The sequence below is a fragment of the Narcine bancroftii genome, chromosome 3, assembly GCF_036971445.1.
Source record: "Narcine bancroftii isolate sNarBan1 chromosome 3, sNarBan1.hap1, whole genome shotgun sequence".
Lineage (NCBI taxonomy): Eukaryota > Metazoa > Chordata > Chondrichthyes > Torpediniformes > Narcinidae > Narcine > Narcine bancroftii.
Genome location: NC_091471.1, coordinates 197,487,948 through 197,513,740, shown reverse-complemented (window position 1 = coordinate 197,513,740; position 25,793 = coordinate 197,487,948). Strand labels below are relative to the sequence as shown.

At 39.2% G+C, this 25,793-nt stretch overlaps 2 protein-coding genes across 3 annotated transcripts in view; one reads left to right on the top strand and one right to left on the bottom strand.

Moving 5' to 3' along the window:
* ppid (peptidylprolyl isomerase D) overlaps positions 1 to 18,383 on the top strand; it is a 35,749-nt gene extending 17,366 nt beyond the window's left edge. Inside the window, exons 5-10 of the mRNA XM_069926239.1 lie at positions 7,580 to 7,702; positions 9,797 to 9,903; positions 14,671 to 14,830; positions 16,631 to 16,717; positions 16,861 to 16,903; positions 17,018 to 18,383. Of these exons, the coding sequence (XP_069782340.1) occupies positions 7,580 to 7,702; positions 9,797 to 9,903; positions 14,671 to 14,830; positions 16,631 to 16,717; positions 16,861 to 16,903; positions 17,018 to 17,106 (609 nt within the window). The 3' untranslated portion in view covers positions 17,107 to 18,383. The remainder of the gene's footprint in view (positions 1 to 7,579; positions 7,703 to 9,796; positions 9,904 to 14,670; positions 14,831 to 16,630; positions 16,718 to 16,860; positions 16,904 to 17,017) is intronic.
* etfdh (electron transfer flavoprotein dehydrogenase) overlaps positions 17,629 to 25,793 on the bottom strand; it is a 102,023-nt gene continuing 93,858 nt past the window's right edge. Inside the window, exon 12 of one of the 2 annotated variants that reach the window (XM_069926238.1) lies at positions 17,629 to 17,777. In XM_069926238.1, coding sequence (XP_069782339.1) covers positions 17,680 to 17,777 — 98 coding nt within the window. In that variant the 3' untranslated portion in view covers positions 17,629 to 17,679. The remainder of the gene's footprint in view (positions 17,778 to 25,793) is intronic. The other variant, XM_069926237.1, reaches the window with a different exon arrangement.

The window sequence follows — 25,793 nt, the reverse complement described above, 5'->3', positions numbered from 1 at the left end:
TGCAGATGCTGAAAATCTGAAATAAATGCTGAAAACACTCAGTAAGTCAGGCAGCTATTTATTTTTGAGTCTTTTGAGAATTCTTATTCCAGTTGATCCATTTCATCAAGAGGAAGAAGGAAGCATTCTTAGGTTTTCGGAAGAAAATACGAGGCAGGGCTCTTGAGAATTGTGAGGTTTTGAGCTAATAGGATTAAGGAAATCCCCGAGGCATTCTATGTGTATGTGAAGAACATGAGGATGACTAGATTTTTAAAAATGTTTTAAATTTTTTTTATTTTTCTCACTATGAACCATATTAATCAAAATACACACAAACATTTCCCTCTTGAATATACACAGTGTCATTTTCCCTCCCCTTTCCTCCTTCCCACCCCTTTCCAAACCCATTAAACGTTCAACTTATACAATACAATAAACCCATTAAACAATGTCCTCACACAATGAAAATAAACAAGAAAATTGTGTCATTTACTTTTACACACTGGGTCAGTTCATTTTGTCGTCTTCTCATTCTATCATTTTAGGGGGTGGAGGTCTGCGGTAGGCCCTCTCTGTTGTGTTCCATGTATGGTTCCCAAATTTGTTCGAAAACTGTGACTTTATTTTTTAAATTATATGTTATTTTTTCCAATGGAATACATTTATTCATTTCTATGTACCATTGCTGTACTCTCAGGCTCTCTTCTAATTTCCAAGTTGACATTATCCATTTATTTGCTACAGCTAAGGCTGTCATAAGAGGATGACTAGAGTGAGGTTAGGATCACGCAGGATAGAAAGGGAAATGTATTTCTGGAGGCGGAGGAGGTAGGGGAGGTCCTTGCTTCAATGCTTACTGGGAAGAGGGACTTTGATGAATGTGAAGTCTGCATTGACCAGGAGCATGTTGAGGTTAAGAAGTAGTTTTGGAGATAGGAACCTTTGTCCACTCCACCTAGCTGTGTACAAGGGTGAAATCCTTCTCTGAAGACCTGGGGGACACTCTTGAAAAAAAATTACCAAGGTGGATTTTCCACAGGATCCGGAGTTGTACCTTCTAGGGGATATTGGAGAAGCACAGTTCAGACTTGTGAAGGTCGCCTTGTCAGTAGGCAGGAAATGTATAGTGGTTACGTGGAAATCCAGCTCCCAGCTAAATATCGCAAGATGGAATATGGAAAGGCAGAGTTGCGTTCCCCTGCAGAAAATAACCGACAATTTACAGAAGAGATATGGCACATTAGTTGAAGTGGTACTGAGGTACATAGGTGCACAAGATAAAATTTACAACCCTCTCTTTCCCCCCCCCCCCCCTCCCCACAAAAAGGAAAGAAAGAAACAATCTGTCCCAGCAGGTAAAGGTTTAAGACTATGAAATGAGGAATATGGTACAGACGACGTGTGGTTTTGCCCTCCTATGTTTTTATTTAATATCTGTGGTCCTCTAGTTTCAGGGAAGATAATTATCTTTGCAGATATTTTGGTGGTTTTTGTATGTCTGTATTTTTATATTTTGGTATTTGTATAATTTAAGAGATAGGGAGGCGAGGGTGTAAGAAGTGAAAAATAAGGACTCTAAATCATATTATGCGGAAAGAGAATGCAAAATTTAATTTATTTGATTGGCATGAGTGAAAAATCAAAAATATAATGTTCAAAACAAAAAGTAGTAGTCTTGGAGCTTCTGAAAAATATTAGGATCAACAAGTCTCCAGGGGTAGATGCGATGGACCCCAGGTTACGACAGGAAGCGAGGGGAGAGATTGCTGGGGTGTTGATGATGATTCTTGCATCCTCCCCGGCCACAGGAATGTGCCGTAATATTGGAGGATGGCATGTTTTGTTCAAGAAAGGTACTGGGGATATTCCTGGGAAAAATAGATCAGTGAGTCTTGCATCAATGGTGGACAAGTTATTGGAGGGGATGGTAGGCTCATCTAGAAAGTTATGAGGCATGGGATCCATGGAAATGTGGCTGAATGGATTTGTAATAGGCTTGCCCACTGGAGGTAGAGGGTGTTCATAGATAGAATGTATTCTTCCTGGAACTTGTGATTAGTGGTGTTCTGCAGGGTTCAGTTTTAGAACCCCAGCTCTTTGTGATTTTTATAAATGACTTGAATAAGTGAAGGACTGGGTTAATAAGACTGTAGATGATTAAAAAAAAAATGTTTGATGTGTTTGATAGTGTTGTCGTGGTTGTATACTTACCTGCGTCGGGAATGCTGCCAATCCTTGCTGATGGCTTAAGTGACATGTGGGAGTAATAGTGCCCATGTGCAGGTATGTTATTCAGTAGTATACGAGTGATGGATCTCGGATACAGGAGGAGAATAGTGAGAGAGTCAGAATTACCCATGTAGCAGTGAGCCAATGAGAAGATAAAGGGTGGCGTCCGGAGGCTGCACAAGTTCTGTCTCTTTCAGTGCGCATGCGCTATTGACTGGAGTTGTTGGCACATGTGTGGGGGTTGCGTGCAGTTGAAGTGGTCACTTGCCCACATTGAGTGGTATGGCGGGATAGATGGTGGGTATGTAAGGCTCCATATTTTCTGTTGACCGTGACTGAAGAGACTGGTTGTTACTGATCGTCATATTATCAAGGACATTATCGTTACCACATTACAATGATCATTACCACGTTATGAGTCCTTTTGTGTTCACTAATGAACAATTAACAGTTTATTTGAACACTTAGCCTCCAAATGGCTTTTTTATGGATAGTAGTTGTTACAGAGGGGTTTGGCTGGGGAGTGTTTAGGGACCTGAAAGATGCAATATTGTATCTGAAGAGAAATAAAGAAAGTTGACTCCATTTTTTCCTGAAAGAAACGAATGAGTGTATTCTTTAATTGTGTGTAAACTGGGGCAAATCAGTGCAACAGTGTAGATAATGGGATATAGACAGTATGCAGAATTGGGTGGAGAAGTGGCAGATGGAGTTCATTCTGTAAAAGTGGGAAGTAGAAGGTGGAGTCCAAGATTACTGGCAGGGTTCATAGCAGTGTGGAAGAACAGAGAGATCCAACAAGATTCCAGCACCGAAACATCTTGGCATTTCAAAAGGATTGCTCCCTTCACGATAATAATATACATACCAACAAATAGCCATCCTATATGCTTTTCCATGCAATTGGAGGAGTTGGCACATCTTCCCATTTACCACTTTCATTCCTGCCATTTGTGACCAAAACAGCCTTTACTCGTAAAAAAAAAATTAGCCCCTTTCACACTGGCACCTTATCCTAGTCATGAACAGCCAGAGTGAATGCTCGCGAATCGGCACGCAGACATCAAATCACCTGAGGGATGGGCCCTCTAGGTAGGCTGTATCATCCCCAGGGTCATCTGACGCCTGCCTGCCAATTAGTCCAGTGTAAAAGGGACATGGACTATCCAGGGACAAAGAAGTGATGCGTTGACGTTTTTGTGTGAATGCAGGAACGTGAAGGAAACAAAAGATGAAAAATATATTAAGTTTGTATTCAATTTATGAAATTCTGATCAATGTATTATGATCTTGTATTTAAACAAAATTAACCATGCCTAATTATAACATAATTAAGCATTATGTACAGCACAGTATGAGCCCTAAAGCCCCTGTGGTGTGTCAACCTCTATAAACCTTTATAAATGTATGAAGGAAAGTGGTAGCGGCAATAAAACGCATAGGCTCACAATTTATAAAGACCGTGGAAAGTTGCAGAGAGAGTGTGCGATGACAGACCTGCCCTCCCAGAATTCTGTGCTGCAGAGAAACCCCTCCATGAGTGCTCCTGCATATAGTCCTTTCTCAGCCTAGGTAGGTTGTATCATCCCCAGAGTCAACAGATGCCTGTATGCCATTAGCCCAGTGTGAAAGGGACATGTGCTATCCAGGGATAAAATAGTGACATGTTGATGCCGTTTTTTGCATGAAGTGCAGGAATATGAAGGAAACAAAAGATTAAAATGAAGGTATAAATTTTGCCGACCTGTATAAACTTTTATTAATTTCTAAAGGACCATGGGAAAGTCGCAGCAGGAGAGGGAGAGAGCAATGGCGAATCTGCCCTGCCAGAATTCTGTGCGGCAGATAAACCCCTCCATGAATGTTCCGTGCATACAGCCCTTGCTCTGCCACACAAAATTCTGGGAGGGCAGGCCTGCCATTGCTCTTTCCCATGGACTTTATAAAATGTATGGCTGTGTGTTTTATACCACTTTTCCATGCTTTTTTAGAAAGGTTTATATAGGTCAGCAAAATAGCAGGGGCTGAAGGGCTCATACTATGCTGTACATAATGCTTAATTATGTGATAATTAAATATGGTTAATTTTGTTTAAATACAGGATAATAATGTTACCATTGGAGGATAGACTCCCCCATCCCTGGGAATGCCTTGTTATGAGTGTGAAAGGACACAGAAGTGGTTTATAGTGGTCCAGTGTGAAAGGCAAAAACTGCTTCCTTAACCAGTTCACTGAACAGCCAATCTACTGGTTAGCCAGTGTGAAAAGGGCTAATTGTTTCACAGCCATATCAGAAGGGGCTATTTGTACTGAAAGTCATCTGTCTGTTACTGATCCAGTTTCTTTCCTTCTCCATTAGATCACCTTGGCCTGTATTTGCAACATATATGCTTCTTTGTCAGGCTACTGCTGTTCTATTAACAACCTGTCCTCTCAACATCTCTTGACTATGTAGCATAGATATTATCTACGTCCTATTTCATCCTGTACTTTCCTTTTCTGCAAAATAAATCTTTTTTCTCTTTCCCAGTTCTGAGAAAAAGCCTTTGACCTGAACTATTAGATTTGTTTTATTTTATGAGGCTGCCTGACCTGAGTGTTTCTAGAATTAAAAAAAAATCTTTGTTTCAGTTTTCTAGCATCATCTCTAAAGCAATGTAATAACTAAACTAGATCAATCCACATTGAGTTTCATGATCTCTATTTGGAGAAATTAAGAAAAAGTTTAAAAATGAAAGCTATTTTCAAACAACCCTGGGTGACTCCTTTGCCCCAACCAGCAGTTCTCAACCTTCCCCCCCCCCCCCCCCTTACACTCGCACACCATCTTTGAGTAATCCCTTACTCACCACAGAACACCTATGGCATAGGATACCAATGGGTGCTCTGTGGTGAGTAAAGGATTATTTAAGGTGGTATATGAGTATATGAGTGGGGGGAAAATTCCCCTAAACAGTGTAATTCTAGTTCTAGAAAATTCAGGTACTTCGGCACCTAAGCATACTGGGCACAAGTCTAGATTGATAGCTAGGTGTGATGTGAAGGAGTGCTGTACTTACAGAGGTACTCCTGTTAGAATAGACTTGAAACCTAGATCCTATCTGAAATGGATGTTGAAGATTACATGACAATTTCAAAACAATCTTAACCAATATCCCTCATTCCAGGTGACTGAAACAAATAATCTCATTATTGTATCACCATCCATGGACTTTTGTGGTGAGCATTTAGTTGGCAACAATGAATACAGTTCAAGATTATTTTACATGCGTTAACACACTAGAACAGGGGTGTCAAACTCAAATTCACAGAGGGTCAAAATTAAAAACTTGGACTAAGTCATGGGCCAAACTAAATATTTATTGAAAATTTTCAACAACATCTGCATGTTTTCTCTTCTTTCAACATATGTAATGTTAAACTTTTTCTTATTAAAATAAATGTTTAATAATAGTTTTGGTTAAACTCTTTCCAGAAGAAGCATTAACAAATGAGAAATAAAATATTCAATAAATAATATTTCTCTATAGCCTTGAAGCTCTTTTAAATGTATTTTTTTTCACAAGCCAACAAGTCAAAAAAATAACAACCTGCTTCAATGAAAATCCAATCTTTCAACTATGAACAGTCCAAAGTTAACCAAAGAAAATATTAATCCAAGCTTAGCTTGCTCCACTGTGATTTACTCTGATGCACCTGGGTCTAAACCAGATACTTGGCATCTCTTCTTAAATGCAAGTTCATCAAACTCTGGGGTCAGAGTCTTGAAAGGTCCTGTTTTCTGTCTTTTGTTTGGCCATTTTTCGTAAGGGGTTTATTACATGTGAGTTAGGCAACAGGTCGCAGATGCAAATGAAAGTAAAGAGAGGAGGTGGGGGCGATTAGTGGGCTGACGCCAATGCATTTGCAAAGTATTCTGGGATTTGTAGTATTAGCTGTGCATGTGCTATAATGGCACGGCGGCAAGCGGGCCAGCTCTAATACATATGTGATATGATCTTGCGGTCCAAATATAATTATATCACGGGCCATATTTGGCCCGCGGGCCTGAGTTTGATGTGTGGACTAGAATATCCTGAGAGCACATAAGGCACAATTTAAGTACAACTCTTTTGTTAAGTTATTTTGGTGTACATGCAAGCTTTCAAAGCTTAAGAGAAAAATAACTATGTTAAGTTATCAAAATGAATACATTTTTATAAAAAAAGGAAAGGTTGCAATTTTGGACAAAGTAATATAAAGTAGCACCTGGCCTTTCTTTTGACCAAAATGTCATCATGCCATGTTGGGATTGAAGTTCATTTACTCGCATTGCATCCCTGTTGCATGTTCACCTGTATTTTACTCATGCATCTTGAAATTGTAAGCCTTGATTTAATAAACCTGAAAACTGGAAATTGTGGGTCCAGATCCTAAATTGTTTATATGCATGGTGAACTGCAGGGGTCCTAGCACTGATCTTTGGGAAACACCATTTTCTTGTTTTGCAAGTTTGAACATTTACTTTCTCTCATTTTTGTTGCAACTCTGCAAAAAGCTGTGGTTACAAATTGTCATTTTAGCATTGTCAGAGGGTAAGGAGAGGGTTCAGAATGATCTCATTAAACATTGAGAATTGTACAATGGATAGTGTCTGCTATTGGTTTTTCTAGGGGAACTATCTTCACTTTTAGTAATTAGAATAGAATTCCATAATTGTGTGCTGAAAAGTCAATCCTCTGAGGCCTTCAGTGCATTTTTTTAAAAATCTTCAATTTTCTGTTTAGGAACTAGCTCTTGTTAGTTACTTAATTGAAGTATGTTTGTACAGATGCATAACTTCCAGTAACTGTACAACCCCTGTAATAAACATTGTAGCATCTACTTTGGTAGAGCTACTAAATCAACACACCAAAACCGGGTTCGTCAACATAAGACTGTTTAGTTGAGTTTTACATGCTTCATTTATATCCCTCCCGTCCCGGGCTCCATGGGATGGGCTGGCAGGTTTAAATTAAACACAGTGGGGGCCCTGTGCCCTCTAGAAGGAGGTACAGCAAACCAATATGCCGTTACTCGGCACACAGCACTGCGCATGTGCAGTCCATTAACCAGTGAAGTACTTAGTGGTCTGGCCTGCGGCTCCACATGTTTGCTGAAGAGCTGCGCTAGTGCGGTTCATGATACCGCGCTGTGAGCATGCTCGGCCTGCTACACGGCCGCTACAACATCTTATTTTGTGATGTTCTGCAGGAAACAAAACAATATTTTAGGTTATAATAAAAGTGAATGTTTTCATTTGCCAAATGTTCTTCACACAGTAAAGTTTACATCTGCACAAGGTTTCTTTGCAAGGCTGTTTAACAAAGTTGTATTGCATTTCTACAGCAATGCATAATAATGAACTGTGGAGAACTTAAAGAAGGAGATGATTTAGGTCTAGCTCCTGCTGATGGATCGGGAGATGCATACCCAGACTTTCCAGAGGATATTGATGGAGAAATAAATAATGTAAGTAGTTTTGAGTTCTTTCCAAGTAGATTTGCTAGGAAACTTGTATATTTTCATTTTTTTTCCCCCAATGACTCCAACTCTTTACCTAAAAGAACATTGGAATTCCATTCCATAGGTGGTTCTTCCCCACTGTCTCATCCCCATAGATATCTCTCTATGGAAGTTTAGTCCAGAAGAAAGTATTAATAGGTTAAATTCACATTTGGTCATTCTATTGTTCATTGTTAAGGTTATCAGATAACAACTCTGCATAGTAATCTTAACACCCTACCGTAACCAAAGATCATTAATTGTTCTCCTTCATATTTTGTTTGAAAAAAAAATCAATAATTAAGCAGATTAAATCCACATAGCTCAGTTAAATACTTTTTACTTCTTGAGGGGATCCTGAGCATTCTTCCTGTTGTATTGTTGAAGATCAATGAAATCCATTTCAGTTGCATAAATTTGAGGTTGAATGTATGTTTTTTGCCCTAAAACATCCCATTTAAAATTTTTATTTTTTAAAGAAATTTAGACATATAGCTCAGTAACAGGCTCCTTCAGCCCATGATTCTGTGCCACCCAAATACCCCCAATTAACCTACAATCCAGGTACATTTTTGAATGGGGTGGGCGAACGAACAAACTCTTTACAAACAGTTCCAATTACCGGGACTGTAATAGCATTGCACCAACTGCTTTGCCAACCGTGTCATTGTCATTTCTTGACCAAGGATAGCAAGAAAGGAAATGGCAGGGTTGGCTCCTGATTTTTGCTCTTTGCACGAATCCTTGAGTCAGCTGCGATGTCATGTTGGGAAAAAAAGGAAACCCTTGGTCTTTGTGTGTTAGCGGACATAACTATGTGTTGAAATATAACCAGATTTGTCACTTGATAAAAGTTACCGTGTTATCAATTCAGGATAAATTGATAGCTTTGATGACTACAGCGCACATTTGGTGTACAGATTCATTATGTATAAATAGAGGAACCATTTTGATTTCAATCAAACAAGAGGTTTACCTATGGTCCCTGACATATGTCTGAGTTCCATTCTGATCGACCAATCGGATCTCAAAATGGGCGTATGTTAGACCTTTGTTACTCCAGGCCAACGTGTTCTTAAACTGGAGCCTCAACACTTCAACCAAGGCGTTGCCCGGTGCTGGAAAGACCCATTGTCCACCACCACCAGTCCTGTGGTCACCTCCCCCACCTCAAACATTGGGCCTACCATCACCTTCGTGTCCCAAAAATAGAACACATTCAGTGGCAGTGGAATCTCAGTGCCTTCCCAGCCCATGGCCGCTGCCATGTTGGTCTGTCAAAATAAACAGCCTCAAGATCCCCAGATCCTGGTGCGTAATTTTTATATTTTTTGTTTATTTTTTTTTTAAATTGTGGTTTTTTTTCAGTCATATGTACCGGTTGTAAGTCACATAAGTTCTAAGTAGGGAACCACCTGTACTTCATAATTTAAGGATTGCAGTGTAAAATGACTATTTTAATTTTAACCATACAGTATTCAGATTAAATCTTGCTTTAGGGCAGCATTGAACTGATTTTAAGATTTCATTAATTGATCAATATTGAAAATCGAAACCTTTCTTGTGTCCAGATTTTAGGAATTTATATCAGTAGTTTGATCAGTAGTTTTGGGAATGCCTATATTATTAACTGCAATTTTAGGACTGCATGCAACACTGTAAGATCATTGATACACAGTAGACAGCTGCATGTGACATCTCTACTTTTGAAAATGACTTCGATAATGTTGATTTATATTTTGAATTTTTAACCATGAATAATAATGTAGCGGAACCAGAAGAAAAATAGATGTAAATCCACGTCACTGAGGGAGAGTGTGCTCAAAACTACAGGAGCCTCTGAACTATATTTTCCGTCAACAGCCAGAAGTTGTAGCTTAATCAGGTATTCTGGTTGTGGCCAGCTTTCTCTCTGTTAATGAGGTGACCCAGCAGTTGAGAAGGGATGTAAGAGAAAGAAGGGGGGGAAAAAAACAAAGCAATCATTTGAAATGGTTGGGATAGCACTCTTATTATTTTCATGGAATGACCAAGCATTTTTAATATAAATTATTTAAACAGGTTGACACTGTTTTTCGGATTGCAGAAGACTTGAAAAATCTTGGAAATAATTTCTTTAAATCCCAGAACTGGATCATGGCAGACAAGAAGTACTCCAAGGCTTTAAGGTAGTGATATTGGGCTAGCATGTGCTGACAGATTTGATTATACTTGATTACCATTGGCTGTGATCATACTGAATGTGGCCTGCTGCTCAGAACAGCTGCCTGCAATCCCCACTCACCCAAGCCAGATGAAGAAAGGTGACACTGCCCTTTGCTTACAAATCAGACAGCAGGCTCACGTGGGCCTTGAGTCCTGTGGCTCAGCTTCTCGAATGTCTTGATCTTTGAGGAGGTAAAACTGGGAGAAATTTTTTTCAAGCCTAAATGACTTTTACTGATTTGGTAAATGTCAATTAAGAAACAGTCTTTGCATGTACTGTTACAATCATGGTCTTATTTCTTTGAATTTTGAATCTCAGATTTTAAAAATGTGACATCTTCATCTTAAGTTATCTTGTTTTTTTTTTCTTCTCACAATTCACTTTTCATTTTTATTCATGCTCCAGACTGAATTTGTCTGACTTTAAATTGCACTGCTCGTCTGGTTTAACCTCCAATCCAACAATGGATTTTCTTGAAAAAAAATTATTGGGTGCTATAGTTGCTACACTTTGTGGTATAAAATTCTCAATTGCTTTTATTGACTTCCAAGAATTTGCACAGCAATGAGGCGGTGAAAAATTGTATTCCGAGTTAGGAAGATGTGTGGGTTGGCAGTGAGGAAATGGGATACCCATTGGATATATTCTTTGTTATGCATGAAATTGAGGTTGGTATTGGAGTTGCATGCTGTCAACCAAAGTATCTGGTTAATTAAGGAGCTCACCTGTTAACTCCTGGCTGAGATGTGCTGTTTCCTCGTCCACACCCTGTTGTCTGCAACAACCTTTTGCATAAAACCTTTAAAGTCAAATTGTGCAAGTTTGAACAGCAGAATCTAGTTCATTATGCTTTAAAACAACTGCAACGAGGGAGGGGGGAAATTGTCTCCATTAACCAATAAATTATAAATAGCAAAGTTCTTGAATTTCAAATCATTTTAGATCTGCTGCTAACATGGATTCTCAAATCCATTGAATTCTTTCTTTGACCACCCTCATGTTATGTATGTCAATGCTTTGGAAGCTAGTTCTATGGCATGTGCACTAGAATTTGAGTAAGAGTGCAATTTGAAACTTATTACAGTAGATGTGCATGAGGGGCTCCATTTTTTTAGGCATTGACTTTCTTTACTTTGACAAGACATGATATCAGTTAGTGATATAGTACGCAATCAGCAGTTTGGTGCCCTTGGTATTTCTATCAGATTTCAATGTTAAATATGTGGCTTTGTTATCATACATTGTCACGGGTTGCTGGAAGGTCAGTAAAGCCCAAGTGTAGTACAAGAAGTTATGGAGAAACGCAGCAGGCCACCCAGTGTCCATAGGAAGCAAAGCTGAAGCTCATGTTTGCCTTTTGCATTATTTCAAGTTCATTCTTTGTCAGATATTACTAACATAACTTGATCAGTGAGATCTTTCTTTTAAGAGTAGGGTCTTTGAAGTTTTCCATTTTATCCTGGATTTGGTACAGTGAGTTTGTGTGTAATGTTCATAAGATGGACCAGTAATCCTTTTGATGTTCAGTGTCTTGTTTTTTTTTGGGGAGTTCACTGCATTGGATCTGAACAGTTTCCACCAACAATATCTGTGATATAAACAGAAAATACTGCAAGTACACGACAGCAGTTGTGTCTGCAGGACTTCAAATTTGCCTGGTTTTGAAAGGATACAATGAATGTAATTGTATTAGGCAGACATGTGCAATCTTCATGACTTTTGGAGTGATCTGTGTCTGTCCTATTTCCCCTTTCAAATGTTCCTGCTTAGCCGTTCCAATCAGTAGCCTTTTGTATAGTCTAATGAGAGGTTATTGACTTGAATTAAAACATTAACCATTAACTATCTGATTTGAGTTTTTAATGGGATTTTCTGTTTTCATTTTAGATTTCCTGTATCTGCAGTGCTTTACTATAATCTAAGAAATATATACACCGATGAAGTTGTCATAGTTGGCCATAAAATAGGTGCTAAAATTGGAACAGATACTGAGAGATAATATTAAACCTATCACTGATTACTTCCACAAACGGAACATGCAATTTAGCTTCAGTAAATCTGTATTGTAACTCTTCAATCTCTTCATTTACATTGAAGTTTCATTATCTGACTATCACCCAGAAATTGCTGATTCAGCCATGCCAGTGTGAAATGTGACAATCTTAGCTGTGGCATTTTTCAGATAACTGGAATAAAAAGTGCTGACTGAATTTATTGATGCTTTAAAAAAAAATCTTGCTCATTGATATCCTTCAGAGGAGGTAAGGTGCCTTTCTTGCCTTGTATGGCCTACAGACAACTTCAATTTAACCAATATGGTTGAACTTTAACTCTCCACAGAACCATAGAACAGCACAGAAACAGGCTCAATGGCCCTTCTAGTCTATGCTGACTTACTTTTCTGCCTGGTCGCACTGCTTCCATAGTGCTCCACAACCCTCCCATCCATGTCCCTATCCAAATGCTTCTTGATTGTTAAAATTGAGCCCACATTCACCACTTCAGTTGGTATCTCACTCCACACTCCCACCACTCTGTGTGAAGAAGTGCCCCCCTAAATTTTGCTCCATTCACCCTTAACCCATGTCCTCTGGTTTGTCCCTCACCTACCCTCAGTGGAAAAAGACTATCTACATTACTCTGATCCTAACCCTAATAATTAAAAAAAGTCCTCTATCAAATCTTCCCTCATTCTTCTATGCTCCAGGGAATAAAGTCCTAATCTTTCCCTGTAACACAGTTCCTGAAGTCCCAGCTACACTCTAGTAAAATCTTCTTTGCACCCTTTCAATCTTGTATCTTTCCTGTAGTTCGGTGACCAAAACTGCACACAATCCTGTAAATGTCTTATACAATTTTATCATAACATTCCAACTTCTCTAATCAATAATTTGATTTATTAAGGCCAATATGCCAAACACTTTCTTTACAACCCTATCGACCTGTGATGCCACTTTCAGGGAATTGTGGATTTGTATTCACAGATCCTTCTATTCTATCCCATTCCTCAGTACCCTACCATTTACTGTGTTGTCCTTTTCTGGTTTGTCCTTCTAAAATGCAACACCTCGCATTTGTCTGCATTAAATTGCATCAATTTTCAGCCATCTTTCCAACTGGTGCCGATCTCTGCAAGCTTTGAAACCCTTCCTCGTTGTCCACCACCCCTCCATTCTTTGTATCATTTACAAACTTGCTGATCTAATTTGCCACATTATCATCCAGATCACTGACATTCATGACAAACAAAAATGGTCCCAGCACCAATCCCTGAGGCACACGACTAGTCATAGGCCTCCAGTCTGAGAATCATCCACCCCCACTCTCTGGATTTTCCCATATAGTCAAATGTTGAATCCAGTTTACTACCTCACCATGAATGCTGAGAGTCTGATCCTTCCTGACTAACCTCAAAGACCTTACAAAAGTTCAAGTAGACAACATCCACAGTCTTTTCCTTTATCAGCTTTCCTGGTATTCTCCTCAAAAAAAATCTATCAGATAGGTTAAACTACCCACCACGCATAAAACCGTTGACTATCCCTTATCAGTCCCTGGCTATCCAAATACTTGTATATCCAATCTCTTAGAATACAGAATTTTCAAGGCCTTTCCCTTCAGGGGAAACTTGGGATGGGTAATAAATGCCAGCGATATCCATATTCATAAAAGTGTAATCATCATCTTCAAAAGCACTGAGTATTAGAGTAGGGAATTACAACTTTTCCACTGAGAGTATTTCAGTTTACATATCAGAGTGTGAATACAAGATCATCCCCTTGCTTGTAAAAGTTACACTCCAAAAATCAGTGTACTTGGTAGTTGTCATAACATATCTAACCACTATGACATTGGAGTTCTGACCTTGTTATGCTGAGTTTAACCATGCTAGACATTGTATATAGCTCTTGTCCAAAAGTTAACGCACTGAAAATTTTAACACCATGTAAACAGACTCAGCAGCAGGCATTCAGCACTTTTCACAAATAGGCTTGTCCTTTGTGTACTCTTGGGTTCCAAGCTCGCTGATCTAAAATGATGGATTCTAACTAGCAATGAAAGAAAGCCCATGAAATTCTCTTTTTCTAATAATTGAATCTTGAGGACCTAAGCAGCAGATTCTAGAAGAGATTAAGATGCTCAACCAGATTTACAATGAATTAACTCATGGAAATTTAGATCATATCCTGTGGAATTAGATCACAGCAGCAAATATATCCGTCTCCATTCTGGGGGAAAGTGATGTCAAAACATGGGTGGTTAGTCAAATTCATGTTATCATCACAGAACAGACCAATTAGGATCCTGTGTGAATGTTGGGTCCACCAAGCAGTGATGCACATCAAGAAGACTGCAGCCCCTGCAAATTTTCAAATCAGGGAGATGGAATTTATGCATTGAGCAATAATATCATAGCACTTGTTGTTTCTTGATATCAGGTTGAATGATCATAGTTTCTGTTTTTGCAATATTTTCATTTAACCCATATTCCTGCTGACAGGAAAGGGAATATGTTTTCAGAGATGTAGTGCATGGAAGGCACATTACAGAATAGGTTAAACAGGAAATTAAATGGAGTAATACAGAAAATTGCAGATAAATTTAAAAGCTGGTAGCTTACTAGGGAGGAGGAATGACAATACAAATGGTTCTGACAGGACCCTGTTTTGAATTTGTTAGAATTTCGCAAAATTACAATGATTTTGACCTTGAGATGTTTCCCTTTAAGATATATAAATACATTAAGAGATGAAATTAATCAAGAATCAACAGAGAAGACAGACCTGATTAAAAAACTTGTTCCTGTTGCACTGAGCTGTCGCCTGAACATCGCTGCATGCAAGTTGAAACTCGGTGACTGGGATGGAACAATCGAAAGCTGTGATGAGGTTTGTTTTCACTTTGATCTCTGATCCAAGAGGGTTTTTGATTTGAACATTGCTAGGATTTTTAGTGTGAAATTAACCTTGGATTTGTAGGGGTCATTTCTAAATACGTTTTAGAATAAAATTTTTAAAAATTGCATGAGCTGGAAAAACTAAAATGCATCTCAAGAAAGCTCATGGATAAACTGTTTTCAGCAGACTGAAAACAGAGTTTACTAAACAACATGTCTCCCTCTCTCATTGTGAATTATTCAGAGGTTCCTGTACAGGCAAGGGAATCTCTGGTGCTTTATTATCTTCCAGAGCGACCAGATAATTTAGGGACAGTGGTTTGGAAAGGGAACTTTTGCCCTGAACAGAGAGAAGGATGAATAGAAAGGAATTTATTGTATGAGGAAAAAAATATAGTTTGGGTGAAATTGTTCATTCACTGCTTTTGGTGAGAATAAAAACAGCCTTGATTTGCATGAATACTTTGGACTTCACTTTCCAGAAAATCTGTGGCGACATAAAGTCAGTATCAATTTCTATTCACACTCGAGAACCACAAGGACAGTAATGGTGCAAGATCGTGTCATATGGCGAGCTCTCCACTGGCCACCGTGACAGAGGTGCACCAAAGAAGAGGTACAAGGACTGCCTAAAGAAAGCTCTTGGTGCCTGCCCCATTGACCACTGCCTGTGAGCTGATCTCACCTCAAACAGTGCATCTTGGCGCCTCACAGTTCGGCGGGCAGCAACCTCCTTTGAAGAAGACCGCAGAGCCCACCTCACTGTCAAAAGACAAAGGAGGAAAAACCCAACACCCAACCCCAACCCACCACTTTTCCCTTGCAACCGCTGCAACCGTGTCTGCCTGTCCCGCATCGGACTTGTCAGCCACAAACGAGCCTGCAGCTGACGTGGACATTACCCCTCCATAAATCTTCGACCGCGAAGCCAAGCCAAAGAAAAATAAGTTTTACAGGAATGACCAGTGATGCCCAATCTAAGGGGATGTCTGCCAGTGTAACAGTTGTGGGAAGTAAAGAGGAAAATGGACCAGCTTTTGGTGCTATTGTATTTGCTCAGATACTAATATATTTTGGAATACTCGTCAAATTTAAACATCGTATAAATTTAAAGATCTTAGAAAGGGAAAGTTGGATGCATATATTTTTGTAATAAATAGAAATTGCTTATTAGAACAAAATAATATACAGAAGTTTTGATGATTGAAAGAGAAATCAGGTTTTCATTACCTTTTTAGGTATTTTAAAAGTAGATTTGTTCCATTTTTCTTGATAGTCGACCAAATAGTTGTTCTGAAGTCTGGCACTACACCGATACTGTATGAAGATGTAGTACACAATGGTGCTGGTTAAACTTAGCAGGTCCTGCAGCATCCAAAGGCAGATGATGTTTTAGGGCTAGGCCCTTCATCTAAAATTATTTCTGATGAAAGACTTGGGCTTGAATTGTCAACTGCCTTTGACTTCCCATGTGTGACCTGCTGTGTTTCTCCAGCACTTGTGAACTGCCCTCGACTCCAGCATCAGCAGATTTTTTTTGTCTTCCTTACTTATATGAAGATAATTTCTTGTCTTCTGACTTTTTCCCCCCATTTGCAATGATGGGATGAAAATTTAAATAGCTTCTTATTTTGTCTACCTGAGTCACATTCCTACTGCAGTCAGTTTCTATGGATGAAATGGTATAGGATGGAATTAAATACTTTTAACCTGCCTTGATTTTTGTCACTGCTTAGCTAAAGATATACTAAGTCACAAGGAACAGATGTGATATCTACATTTCCTTTCAAAGGCTCTGACGATTAATCAATCAAACACTAAGGCACTTTACAGAAGGGCTCAGGCTTGGCAAGCAAAGAAGGATTATGACAAGGCAATGGTAAAAGTGCTACCTTAATTGATCGTAATTGGCATAATTTTCTTTAATCTCTTGAACACAGAATTTTACAAAAGACTGTTGAGAAGATTTTTTTTAAGAAGTACCAGTGTAACATTGATTAATTTTTTTTTGTTTTTGTATAGGACGATCTTAAAAAGGCTCAGGAAGTAACACCCGAAGACAAAGGCAAGTGATAAAAATTATTTACAGATTTGTTTCTGGTACCTATAAGAATAACAGAAAATAATTTGGATTTCTCCTTGGCTCACATAGTAAGTGTGCTTTGTTGAATTTTCACAGCTATCAACAACGAAATACTCCGAGTGAAACAAAAGAAAAAGGAAGAGAGGGACAAAGAAAAGGCAACTTATGCAAAAATGTTTGTTTGAAAATTTGCTTTTGTTTTACAGTTCAAAACCTCCCCAGGTGTTTTTGGTCTTAATCTTCTTGAGGCTGGTGTTGTTTGAGTCTGCAGTCTTACAACGTGCATTATGTAAGGAAGACAATGGAAAATAGATGGTGGTTAAACATTTGAGTATTAGCTGCTTGACTTGTAATAGAACTGTTAAAAATATTAAAATAAATTTTGAACACAAAGTCAAAACCACTTTTCATGCCATAGTTGTTCACGTTTAAGGCTCTCTTCACGTTAATTGTATGGAAGAAATAATATGGCAGAATTGTTCTGTCATTAACTTACCATTGTCATTTGAAAGGGCTGAGAGGTTTACAAAGCTTAGTATATTGACTTGAACCCATTAACCAAATAAATACAAATAAACTTGGCTTAAGTTTAAAAATTATATTTTTTTAAATTACCCCAGAATTTGTGTCAGAGTTGATTTGACCTAACTGGATTATAAATCGAATATTAAAGATGACTTGCAATTCAAGTACAGCATTCTAGTTTTAGTGGAGCCCTTTTTATTGAAAAACTGACCACATTTTGTACTGGCAAATGTTCATCTGCTGTCAATTTTACTCTCTTTGAAAATGGCATTTTGTTGAATAGGGATCCAGTTGCCACTCAACTCCCGTAACTTTTCACTTTTTCTTTTCCCTGCAAAAGCATACAAAACATCAACATTTTCTAATAATCACATTAAAACCAGTAGCTATTGTACTTCTCAATATTTCAACAGATTGATTAATCCAGGCATGGCCAACCTTTTAATTTAGCCATACAGCACGGTAACAGGCCATTTCAGCTCATGAGTACATTAACTCATGTAGGTTCATTGGGTGGCATGGACTCTTGGGCCAAAATGGCCTGTTACCATGCTGCTTGTCTAAATTAAAAATTAAAATGTTGGCCACCCCTGAACTAATCATTTTTCATTGGTGCTGCTACATTGTACCTCTGGCAAGTGATAACTAATGTATATCTATATATCCTTCTGACAGGTTGGTATTCTGGCCATCAGTATTTATAAACTCAATAAATTGCATATGAATTGTACTTTCCTTAAATACAATTGAAGCACGTTGAAGTATCTGTGTTTTTGCCTTTTGGTAGAGGTATGCTGTTTAATAATTTAAAAGTTAAAATGAAAATGCTTATTACAAACAGCACATGACAGAACCAAACTTAATGGTTAGCAGCCTTCTAACTTATCTGTTAAATATGTGCATAGAATCTAATAAATTTTGTATTTGAATAAAAATATCCTTAGAATTTTTAATTTTGACATTTGAATAATCCAAGGAAATGATGTTTGATTAAATTTATCCATGTAAACTTTAATGGCACATTCTCAGCATTTGACCGTCTTCCTTTTATCCAGTATTTTTTTCTTCAACCTATACAGTGCACAACAGAGTGAGTTAACAATGAATTTGGTAACCAATATTAGGAGTGGCACTTAGAACCTCATCCTCACACCATAAGACTGACTTCTTTTAGCACCACCTAGTGGGTTTGAAATAATTTTTTTTGTATTACTTCCTATTCATTTCCCACACTTATGTACTAATTCCACCGAGTAGTTTTCAGGGTAGAAAAAGAGCATGAACAATATGCAGCATTAAGAATAATGCTTGTATTTTTATGAATTAATAGGGACCTTGGGATGTGGTTCTGGGAAGGTATGGTGAATCACTATCCTGTTTTGCTTTACATATTTTGGATGGAAAAGACACTCGGGCACAGAATAAAATGATGCTTTGAGTTTTGCCCAGTTAGCCTCAATAATAGTTGGAACTTTTTTCATTTTCTTTTGAACTGACAGCTAATATTGCTCTTTTATCATGAATAGCCACAAGGAAGATTCTTGCCTTTTACTCTAATTTATCTCTTCATTAATAAGACTATGTCGATGGTTACCTAAAGAAATTGACTCACTAATGTCTCTAATATTACCACCCACTTCAAAATATAACCACCTGGTGAGAATCTTTTTGCCCCTTACCTGTGCCCTCTAGTTTCCTACTCTACCTTGCCTTTTCCCCTCATAATTGTGCCAATTACTATAATTTAGTCCTCTACTTGCTATACTCTAAGGAAACTATCCCAGCTTATCTTGTCTCCACATAACCAAGATGTCCAACCCAGGCAATATCCTGGTGAATTCCCCTGTGCACTCTCTCCAGTGCTATAATTTCCAAACTATTGTGCGAGTATCAGAACTGTGCATTGCAAACCTATGCATTGAGATGGTAAAATTAGCAATCTTGTAGTTAGGCATCCTCTTGGAAAGAGTGATCACAGAATGATTAAGTTTCTCATACAAATGGAGGGTACAATAGTTCAGTCAAAAACCAGTTTATTATGCCTAAACAAAGGAAATTACAAAGGAATGAGGAGGAGTTGGCCAGGATAGACTGGGAAAGCAGGCTATATGGAGGGATGGTGGAGGAACAGTGGAAGACTTTCAGGGGATTTTTCAAGGTACTCAACAAAAGTATATTCCAATTGAAACACAGCCAGCCTTGGATAATAAAGGCATCAAATTAAAAGCTCGTGTGTATAAAGTTGCCAGGAGCAGTGGGAAACTGGAAGATTGGGAAAACTTTAAAATGCAATGAAGAACCACAAAGCAAGCGGAAAAGAGTGGGAAGGTAGATGATGAAAAAAGATTAGCACAAAATATAAAAAAGAACAGTAAAAGTTTTTATAATTATATAAAATGGAAAAAGTTGGCTAAAATGAAGGTTGGTTCCTTGGAGGATGAGGAAAGGAGAATTGATCTGGGTAATTAGGAAGTGGCTGAGGCTTTGAATAATGATTTTGTGCTGGTCTTCATGGGGGAGGACACGTCTACCATGCCAAAGACAGATGTTAATGAATGTGATGGGAAGTGAGGACCTAGATGCAATAGCTATCACTAAAGAGCAAACTTGCGGGTCTAAAGATGGATAGGTCCCCTGGTCCTGATGGAATGCATCCCAGGATACTGAAAGAAATATAGTCGAGGCTTTAATTATTTACTAAAATTCTCTGAACTCTAGGTAGGTCCTGGTGGATTGGAAGACGGTGAATGTTTCACCACTATTTAAAAAAAAGGATGTAGACAAAAGGCAGGGATCTATAGGCTAGTTAATTATGATGCTTGAAACTATTATTAAAGAAGAAATAGCAAGGCATCTGGAGCAAAATGGATCCATCAGGCATGGATTCAGCAAACACAGGTCCTGTTTGACAAACTTACTGGAGTTCTTTGAGGATATAATGATCATGGTAGATAGAGGGGAGCAGATGGATTTTGTTTACTTGAATTTCCAGAACGCGTTCAATGAGGTGCTGCATAAAAGACGTATATATAAAATAAGGATGCACAGGTTTGTGGGTGATATATTGGCATGGATAGAGGATTGGTTAATCAATAGAAAGCAGAATGCTGGGATAGAGGGGAGTTTTTCAGGTTGGCAATCAGTAGTGAGCAGTGTGCTGCAGGGATCAGTGCTGGGCCAGCAACTGTTCACAATATATATTAATGTGATCTGGAAGAGGGAACAGTGTAGTGTGTTTAAGTTTGCACTAAATTGAGAGGTAAAGCAAATGCGAGGTTATCCACTTTGGATAGAAAAATGGAAGATCAAATTATTATTTAAATGGCAAATGATTGCAGCATGCTGCTGTGCTGAAGGACTTGTGAAAGAATCTCAAATGTTAGTTTGCAGATACAGCAGTCTATCAAGAAGGCAAATATATTGCTAGAGGGACTGAATTTAGGAACAGATAGGTATGCTGAAACAACAAGGTACTGGTGAGGCTGCATCTGGAGTACTGCATGCAATTCTGGCCTCCTTACATGAGGAAGAATGTACTGGCTTTGGAGGTGATCTAGAGGAGATTCACCAGGTTGATTCGAGAGGTGAGGGGGTTAGCCTATGAGGAGAGATTGAGTTGTCTGGACAGTGCTCGCTTGAATTTAGATGAGAGAATCTTACAGAAAATTATGAAAGATAAGATAGAGATAGGTAAGTTGTTTCCATTGGTTGGGGAGACTCGAACTCTGGGACATAGCCTCAAGATCCAAGGTGGTAGATTCAGGATGGAGATGAGGAGGAACTGCTTTTCCCAGAGGGTGGTGAATCTATGTAATTCACTGCCCATTGAAGCAGTGGAAGCTGCCTCAGTAAATATATTTAAGACAAGGTTGGATGGATTTTTACAAAATAGGGGAATTAAGTGACATGGGGGTAAAAGGCAGGTCGGTGGAGATGAGCCTGTCATTAGATCAGCCATGATTTCATTAAATGGAAGAGCAGGCTCAATGGGCCAGATGGCCTAATCTTGTTCCTATTTCTTATGTTCTAATCAAATGCCTTGTTGAAGTCCATATAAGCAACATATACAGCCCTGTTCGAGCTCACTGCACCTAATCTGACTGTCCATTTAAGTGCATGTATATCTTCTCACTCAGTATACTCTCTAATAACTTACCAACCACAGATGTTAGGCTCACTGGCCTGTTATTCCCAGGATTTTCCCTACAGCCTTTCTAGAATAGAGGCACATCATTTGCCACCCTCGAGTCTTCTGGCACTTAACCTGTATTTAATGACAACTCAAAAATCTCAGCCCGGGTGCCTGCAGTTTCCTCTCTAGCTTCCCCCTCTATCTGTTCATGCCCAGCAGAATTGTCTATCTTCATATGTATCAGGTACTTTGACACCTCAACCGTAATGATGGTTGTTCTCAAGGTACTACCATTGACTGCCCTAAATTCCCCAGTCATCGTGTCTTTCTCCACAGTAAAAACAGTAGAGAAGCATTGGCTGAGGACCTTGCTCATCTGTCGCTTCACACAAAGTTGACCACATTAATTCCTGAGGGGTCCCTATTTTTTCCCTCTCGTTACCTTTTTTCCCATTCTTCTTTGGCTTGGCTTCGCGGACGAAGATTTATGGAGGGGGGTAAATGTCCACGTCAGCTGCAGGCTCGTTTCTGGCTGACAAGTCCGATGCGGGACAGGCAGACACGGTTGCAGCGGTTGCAGGGGAAAATTAGTTGGTTGGTGTTGGGTTTTTCCTCCTTTGCCTTTTGTCAGTGAGGTGGGCTCTGCGGTCTTCTTCAAAGGAGGTTGCTGCCCACCAAACTGTGAGGCGCCAAGATGCACGGTTTGAGGCGATATCAGCCCACTGGCAGTGGTCAATGTGGCAGGCACCAAGAGATTTCTTTAGGCAGTCCTTGTACCTTTTCTTTGGTGCACCTCTGTCTCGGTGGCCAGTGGAGAGCTCGCCATATAACACGATCTTGGGAAGGCGATGGTCCTCCATTCTGGAGACGTGACCCATCCAGCGCAGCTGGATCTTCAGCAGCGTGGACTCGATGCTGTCGACCTCTGCCATCTCGAGTACTTCGACGTTAGGGACGAAAGCGCTCCAATGGATGTTGAGGATGGAGCGGAGACAACGCTGGTGGAAGCGTTCTAGGAGCTGTAGGTGATGCCGGTAGAGGACCCATGATTCGGAGCCGAACAGGAGTGTGGGTATGACAACGGCTCTGTATACGCTTATCTTTGTGAGGTTTTTCAGTTGGTTGTTTTTCCAGACTCTTGTGTAGTCTTCCAAAGGTGTTATTTGCCTTGGCGAGTCTGTTGTCTATCTCGTTATAAAATAGTCATTGTACTACTATTGATAGTCACTTTTACAGCACAGAACATCAGCCCAACTTCATGCTAACCAAGTTGTCTTCTCGTGAGCCCCCTATCCATCTACACCTTCTATGCACCTGCATGAATGCCTTAAATCTTGCAGTTGTGTTATCTACCATTTCCTCTGTCATTTAAACTACATTCCGACCCCCCACACGTGTGTCTCAGGTTCCTTTTAAATCTTTTTCTTCTCACCTACTGTGCCCTTGAATTTTAGACTCTCTTACCCTGCAGGAGAAAAACTGAATATTTTCTGTTTCCTTAACTTCCTACATTCCAGAGAGAAAAGTTCCAGCCTCTGATTATACCTCAGGCCCACCTGCATCCTTTTCAGTGTGTTGACATTTTTTTCAACAGCTGGGTGACCAAACCAATGCTCAATACTCAGAAACATTTTGTACAATTGTAACAATGCCCTGACCGATGAAGGCCACTGAGCCAAAGGCTTTCTTCACCACCCTAACTGAATTTCCACTTTTATGAACTCTGTACTTGCACCCACTTCCCCCAACCTTGTTGATATTTAAGTGGCCTTATTCTTTCTGTAGTTAGTCTTGTCTTAAATAATACTTGTAGAGTCTTTTGTAAGCCTTCTTGTCCATATTTGCCTGAGCCATCTCCTTATTTCCTTTTGAACTGAGTTCTTACATCCCATATACCGGTCAAACAAGTCTCATGATTTCAACTGTCTCTGATTGGCCAGGTGCTTCCCTTGACCAGATCTGCAATATCCTTTTAGTCATCCAGAGTTCCTTCATCTTGCCAGACATGCCCTTCATTCTAACAGGAACATGCTTTCCCTGAACTTTCGCCCTCCCCTGCCCTCTCTAACTCCCTATCACCCATGTTTCCTTCTCCAACTTCCCAACCCTTTCCCTTCCACCTATCAGAGTGCATCTTCCTAAGCCCTCGGCCTCTTCCTCCTTTCACCTTCTACCTTCTTGCATTTTTTTTTCTCCATACCTTCCCTGTCACCTGTGCTTCCCCCTCCTGCCTATTTATTTGAGCATCTGCCCGTTGCTTGGTATTCTTGATGAAGGATTGTGGCCCAAATCTTCAACTATCCTTTGCCTTCACAAATGTTGCACCACCCACTGAGTTCCTCCAGCATTTTATGCACTTCTATAACTGACATATGCCTCCTTCCAGAGCCTCAATATTCTGGTCCTCTAGGGTATCCTAAACTTGTCAGCCTTAGACTTCACTCTTACAAGGACATGCTTTCCCTGAATATTCTCTCTTTCAACAGCTCACTTTTGCCCACAAACAGCCTTGTTTAATCAACATTTGAAAGATCCTAATGCCATGAAAATTTGCCTTGCCCCAATTAAGGACTTTAATTTGTGAATCATTCCTATCTTTCTCCATAACTATTTTTGTGAAATGTGAAAGATAGTGAAGGGATATAATTCTTAATTTGGGTTTGGAATGATTATAGCCATTTTCTAGCAAGCCCAACAAGAAGGAATGCAATTCTACATTTAGTTCGGGAATGAAGCTGATATTTAAGTGGCCTTATTCTTTCTGTAGTTAGTCTTGTCTTAAATAATACTTGTAGAGTCTGGTGGAAAATAAATTTCAGTGAATTTTAAGCTAGTTTCGTTAACCTAGTTTGTTTTTAAATTTTGAGAGAGAGCACAGTAACAGACCCTTCCAGCCAACAAGCTCACCACCCAAATATATCATGTAACTATTAAATTACTAACCTTGAATGTGTTTGAAATGTGGGAGGAAACACAGGGAGAACGTACAAACTCCTTACAGACAGCAGTGAAATTGAACACGATATAAATAATGTTGTGCTAACTGTGCAGCCCAAGACAACAAAGATAAAACAGGAGGTAAAGTCATCAAGTCTAATTTTACCAATTGAGTAATTTAACAAAACAAAGTGGAAACAGCTACTGGAACCTAAAACAGTCTTGAAGTAATGTGAGTTATTTTAAAAGTCCCAACAAAGTAATGGTTAGCATAGAGTGCCTTTACAGTGACAATGATGGGGGCTGGACTGGGGTTCAAATCCCACACTGACTGTAAGGAGTTTGTACATTTTCTTCTTGTCTGAGTGGGTTTTTTCTGGGGACTCCGGTTTCCTCCCACCGTTCAAAATGTACTAGCGGAGTAGGTTACTGGGGTGTAAATTGGGCGGCAGACTTCTGGGCAGAAATGGCCTGCTGTATGTTTAAATTTTAAAAGGGTAGGACTATAAAACCTCGAGCTCCTGGATGACAAACAGCAATGAGGGTAGGGTACAGCAAAAGTAAAACCAGATCTTAATGCAGCAAAAGAGCATAAAATGTACAGGAGCAAAATTAAAAGTTAAATTGGGAATGCTAAAAGAGGATATGAAAAGATATTGGCAAGTAGCATCAAAGTCCAATGATATTTTATAAATATTACAAGAAAGTTAATACAAGGGCAGGCTCTATAAAAGTTGGTTAGGTAACCTGGGTGTTGAGACAGAGAATGATGCTTAATATTTTGTTACTATCTCGTAAGGGGAATGGTGCTGATGTAAAGGAGGAAGCACAGTGGGTTTAGTGTCATTGAAATGGATAATAATTCACCAGGCCCAAATGAAAGATGCCTTTATCTGTTAAAAGGAAGCAGGAGCAAAAATTGCAGTGTGCTGTTACTAAAATATTTGATCCCTTGGGGTAATCAGTGGTGTCAAAAGATTAGAAGATTGACAACATTGTTTATTGAAAAAGAACATGGGGGGGAAAATCAAGAGATCACAGACGAATTAGTTTAATATTGAACTGGAAATAATGAGAGTCCATATTTCGGGACAGTGCAAGGCATTTAGAAAAGCCAAGGTTAATTCATAAATGGAAGGTTATATGTGAATGACACTTTTGAGGTTATTGGCAAAGAGGGTCAGTGAGGGCTTGCTCCTCATCCTGAAGGACAAGATTGAGGAACAACACCCACTGTCTGGATATGTTGCACCCTTCAGGATTAGATTTGAATTCTTC